General features: G+C 45.6%; 1 protein-coding gene across 1 annotated transcript in view; it reads left to right on the top strand.

Moving 5' to 3' along the window:
• rd3l (RD3 like) overlaps nucleotides 1-4,783 on the top strand; it is a 4,833-nt gene extending 50 nt beyond the window's left edge. Inside the window, exons 1-3 of the mRNA XM_076272254.1 lie at nucleotides 1-553; nucleotides 2,723-3,067; nucleotides 3,747-4,783. The exon at nucleotides 1-553 is cut by the window's left edge and continues 50 nt beyond it. Of these exons, the coding sequence (XP_076128369.1) occupies nucleotides 507-553; nucleotides 2,723-3,067; nucleotides 3,747-4,179 (825 nt within the window). The 5' untranslated portion in view covers nucleotides 1-506 and the 3' untranslated portion in view covers nucleotides 4,180-4,783. The remainder of the gene's footprint in view (nucleotides 554-2,722; nucleotides 3,068-3,746) is intronic.
• The last annotated feature ends 616 nt before the right edge of the window (nucleotides 4,784-5,399 follow it).

Below are 5,399 nucleotides of genomic sequence, written 5' to 3'. Positions count from 1 at the left end.
CTTTTGCTCTTTGCTGGGTCTGTTGGGTCTACCAGTCTCTCCCTCTCTCTCTGTTCTGTATTAGCTCTGCTTTTTTTTTCTCTGAATCTCTTTCCCTTCGCTCTCTCTCACTTTGTGCTGTGTGTTTCGCCCGTGCCATTCAGACTCTCTCGTTTTCTCCACGTTTTCTCTCTCTCTCTCTCACACACACACATACACACACACACACACAGTTTTCCCCAGTTTTCTCTGTCCTTTGCATCTCTTTCATTCTGCATCTCTCTCTCTCTCTATCTCTTCATTGCTCTATCTTTCCCGGTTATGTCATCTCAATTCCTGTCATTCTCTGAATACTAAATCTTTCATTTCACTCCAATTGAAGCTCCTCTGTTCCGTTCTGGATCTTTCCGCTTCTCCTCCTCCAAACTTGTGGCTCTCTCCCTCTGTGAATGCCGTCCACGCACTGAGCTCTCAGGCTGGGGGGACGCACGCGGCTAATGTCGTCTGACGCTCTCGCCGAGTGAGATATGGAGGCACATCAACGCCGTGGACATCAGCCCTCGAGCAGCTCAAGGTAAGGTGCACTTGACCTCCTGTGTGTAGTTTCCTGTGTCCTTTTCTCTTTTGTCTGATTGATCGCATCTTGCGTGGTGTATTATTTTACGGTATTTCTTGAGGGTGTGTTTTCTAGTTTAGAAATGGTGTATCCTCCTTTTTTACCACCTGAGTCTTTCCATCTCTTTCTCTCCTCTTTTTTGCTCTCTGTATCACTCTATCTGTCTCAGTTTCTTTTTGCCTTGCCCCAGTTCTGTCTGTAGGCTTTCGCTGATCATATTGTTCTAGCGAGGTTTCCCTGATGTGATGTATAGTAATGAATAAGTAAGAAAGTAGATTTTGTTTAGTGCATCTCAGTTTGAAACTGTTTTGCATTGAAGTTTAATTTCGGTCATCATAATGACTCCAACAAGTAAGGGATAATGTATCATCTGCCGATCAATATCGAAAAATACGTCTAGACAGTGCAAACAGGACCTTTGCACTGACATTGACAGCGGCCATTCATTTTTTGCAGCAGTCATCATATAGAATTATCTGACCGCCAAATGTTTGGAAAGGCCCTTTCATGATAGTGGAACTTTCTGCAGCATTCTGAAGAGTCAAATAATAAGTGCATAATCATTTCTGTTACCTTTGTGTTTCTATAGGATTGTATTGTAGTGTGTCTGAGTTCAAGAATGTTATTTATTGACAGGTTAATGTGTGTAATGTTCTACGATAGGCTGTGATACCTGGGCCAATGCTGGGGTGCGGGGGTGTTCTTAGGGGAAGATTCTTAGAGGCGGTGCCTGTGATGGTGAAACGGGAGTTATAACTTGTGTGTCGTGCTTCGTGAAGAACCGACTGTAAGGCACGGCCGACACCAACCACATTATAACTTCTCATTCACAGTACGCTTTTCTGTGCACAAATCTTAGAAGCAGTGAACGCTACAGAGGTGTAAAGGTCCGACTTCAGAAAGTAAAAGTTCTGCCAATTTTTGTTCCAACCACTCTATCACTTAATCAGCTGATTCCAATTAGCGCAACTCTTAAGCCAAGTAGATCAGCTAATTAGTGAAATCACCTATGTTAAGCCCATTCACCTTATTCACACGGCGGCCATTGTAAACCAAAATGAGGCTACAGGACACACAAACCGATTGTTGTGTTCTATGAATTCACCAGTAGGTGGCGAAAATGCTATATGGGCTTTAATTATATGGTCAATGTCCCCTGTAGCATCGTTTTGTTAACACAATGGCTGCCGCGTGAATAAGGTGAATTTCATCTCCATCCCTGTCTACATGCTCTTCCTTCATTTCACTGCCTACAGACAAGAGAGACAGCAGAGCACCTGTCATATTTGCCTATGGAGTGATGTACTGTAAGCTCTTCTTCTCTGAGTGGTGCGACCATAGACTGTAAACCAAGTCTTTCCCAGTTTTGTTGATTTCCTGTATCCTAGACCAGTGATTAGGGGCTGTAGAGGGAACACTGGTCCAATACATTCACTGCACATGCTGTCACCTCCTATTCTGTTCTCCTTCAGGCAGCAAGGGCTTCAGCAGTGGAGTGTGTGTGTGTGTGTGTGTTTGAGAGAGAGAGAGAGAGAGAGAGAGAGCAGTTTGTGACATATGAATGTATTTAAACAGTGCTGTAATGACTGCACCCTGTGTAATGACCAGAAAGATGCTTCACCTTCTCCAGCTGTACCTCCTGTGCTCCCAGCTCCCCCCGAGCACATGGGGTATCTCGCATCCTCTCCAGACATGAGGACCAGAGAGGAGCTTCACAGACGGCACATTCAGACGCACTGTATAAATCAACAGATTTGGGGAACAAAGTTTTAAGGTGAAGGTCTAGGTCATTCAAGGTCATAGTCTCCTTCAGAGCAAAACGTTCTCTCCCTCCTTTGTTCAGCGGCCGCGGTGGAGCAGTGTTTGCACCACAACTGTCTGACGGACAGGTTTGTCGGTTGGCCCAGGTTTTAATCCCGAATCTGCCATCGCAAGTCTGTGTTGCTTTGCTAAAAACCAATCACTTATATTTTCTTCACCTTACTTCCTACTTTCTCTGTCCTGCATGTCAACAACGCATTTCAGTTATGACCAAGTTGAATGATGTGATGGTGCACAGGTCACTCAAGGTCATTGTCATGCAGTCTTCTTCTAACAAAACACTTCTCCTCCTTCCTCTGTCCTCAGCTCACCCATGCATCTGTTCGGCTGGATGAGGTGGCCTCGTCTGGACGCTGAGAGGGCCAGTGGCTCCCACTCCAATTCCGCAGCTGCTACCGCGGCAACGGGATGCCTCCCGAACGGCGTGCTCCTTCGCGAGCTTCTCTGGCACTTGGAGCAGCGGGAGTGCCTGCTCCGCGAGGAGGCCTGGCATCTGTACCTGTCGCGCCGGGGCGCCCAGGGGTGCCGGCACCCACCACCAGCGCCAGCTCCAGCCTTGCCGCGTCCACTCATGCCCAGTGTTGAAAGGCGGCAGCTGGAGCGCCTGTGTGCCCGCGTGCCACCCTCACACACTGCAGCAGTACTGTCCAGGTGAGCCAGGGTCCTTCGTAAAAATCTGAATCAATATGGGGCTTACAGTTCACGTTTTTGCACAACCACTGCACCTTCAGATTATTTAAATGACAATTGTATAAGCAAGTTGTCTAATTACTTACAAGATAAATAAGATAAGGCCTAAGGAGGGCTAAATAAATATTTTTTTCTCCTGAATATGACAGAGTGGTCCCACTATTACCAAATTATGACTAGTGGTGTTTGTGGCTGTGTGGCCTTTCTGTCATCTTTCTTTATAAGTCATTACTTTAATTTGTTTCATTACCAGCAGTTTTAAGATAATTAAGGATGTTTGGTATGACTCAACATGAAATATTTTTTGCAAAGTCTTCATTGAGGCTATTGCTAATTAATTTCAATTGCCAGAGGCTTGGTAAACAGTGTGTTAGTCATTTAATTAAGGACAGAAAAAGGCAGAGACAAACATTTGTGGACACCAAACAAACATGAACTTTAGTTTGGACATTTCAGTTTCCCTTTGCATGGAAGCCTTGATCACGGTATATTGTATATTGGGTTGAGGACAGACATGGAAATACATCATACATAAATTGTTGGAGGGAACTGTTTTTAAAGCAATTTTCAAATCACATTTTTAACTGTTACTGTCAACTGTTACTCACAAGTTCACCATCGACTGGACTGCCCACTATAGGTTCCGTGAAGTTTTGGCCACCAACGAGTTCCTGCCGTGGGAGCTGGTGTGCGTCTTCAAGCAGGTACTGCGGGACTTCCTGGTCCGAGAGGAAGAAGGAGCCCTGAGAGGTCTCCCTCCGCCACGGACACGATCACGACCACCTCCGCCCGTACTCACACCCACATCACCAGCACGGCCAGTGCCCACTCCGTCAGCACACTCTACTGACTATCGGCTTAGCGGCTGCCCACCGAGAGACACGTCCGGCCCACTTCCCCCTGCGACAGACAGTGTGGACGGACACCGTCGGGAGGAGATCCCAACCATCTCCAGCTACGTGGACCGCCACCTGAGCGATGTCTGCCCCTACGCTGTCCACCGTGACTGGAGCCTGCCTTACTGCTACTCGGTTCCTTATGACTGTCCAGAGGCCTACGGCACCACCCTGTAGGGTATCCCCTGTCAAGAAGAGAATAAACTGACTGTAGCCAGGAAGTTAAGACAGAGTTCTACCCTTAGGCGGGGATCACATTAGCCAGCGGCAAGCAGCAGGTTTCCTATTCTCTATGGTTCGGCAGCGGAACGGTGGCAACGCCGGCGTAACGCGTTGAACAAGCTGAGCGTTGAGCTTGGTTCAACTTTCAAAGCGCAACGCGAGCGTATTCAAGTTAAGACAAACCGCTTGCGTTACCATAGGAACGAGATAGAACTTTTTATGGTGTGAGCGTTGCGTTGCGTTGCGTTGCGTTACGCTTGCCGCTGGCTAATGTGATCCCTGCCTTATAGTCCATGTCAACTGCTGGATTTCTCCCTCAGCACAACTGTCACACAAACACATATAAGTTTAACTTATATCCTGAACCCGACTGTTGTATGGCTTTTACTTACTACTAAAGGACCAGGATGAACCTGAAATGTTTTTTTTTTTAAAGATGGAACTCCTGTGACATTGAGTCTCCTCCACCTCTTCCAGATAGCATAAAATGGCACATTTTTGTGTTAAAAAGTCCCATATCTTGTTCTGCCTTCTGTTCCTGCCTGATCCATCCCACCAGTGTGTAGGCCTACACCCTCCTCTCAAACGTTGTAGCATTGTTACCTCGACGCTCAGGGTTCTGACTCGATACTTATCCAATGATGTCTTGTCTTGATGAAAGTAGTGGTACAACATTTTATAGCACTAGGGATGGAAACATTACTTTATGTCATTTTAGATTTCTATCATTTGTTACAGCAGAACTAAGTTGATCTGATTTTGAATCTATCAGTATTGCAAAACAATATAAGATGTTGTTGCACACAAGATGAAAGTTGTGTGAAGCTAATACTTTATGAAATATATCTGCAGTATATTTGAAATAAATTTAGTGCAAATCATTGTGTGATGAATGTGAACATTTTCTTTTTTGAAATTATGATTACATTTTCCTAAAGTACAGTTTCACCTACACCCACCTGATTAGTCTTTAGCGAGACCAGTTTATTACTAACACGGACCTACACGATCATTTGGTAGGGTGTGCGTGACATGAATGAGGACACAAACCAGAGAAAAACACAATGGCTATTGCATTCGTCCAGCCTAATCGGTCTCTAAGTAGTAGCTGCAGTTGTTGTTTTGTTTTTTTCTTTCCTCTGAGTCATGTTTCTGGATTACAAAGCAAAGAACTG

The sequence above is a fragment of the Alosa pseudoharengus genome, unplaced genomic scaffold, assembly GCF_046254945.1.
Source record: "Alosa pseudoharengus isolate Yale_2024_CS ecotype anadromous, Long Island Sound unplaced genomic scaffold, YU_APseudo_1.1 YU_APseudo_1.1_scf_7, whole genome shotgun sequence".
NCBI classification, from domain to species: Eukaryota; Metazoa; Chordata; class Actinopteri; order Clupeiformes; family Clupeidae; genus Alosa; species Alosa pseudoharengus.
The sequence above is the reverse complement of the archived record's forward strand: the minus strand, read 5'-3'. Positions and strand labels throughout refer to the sequence as shown.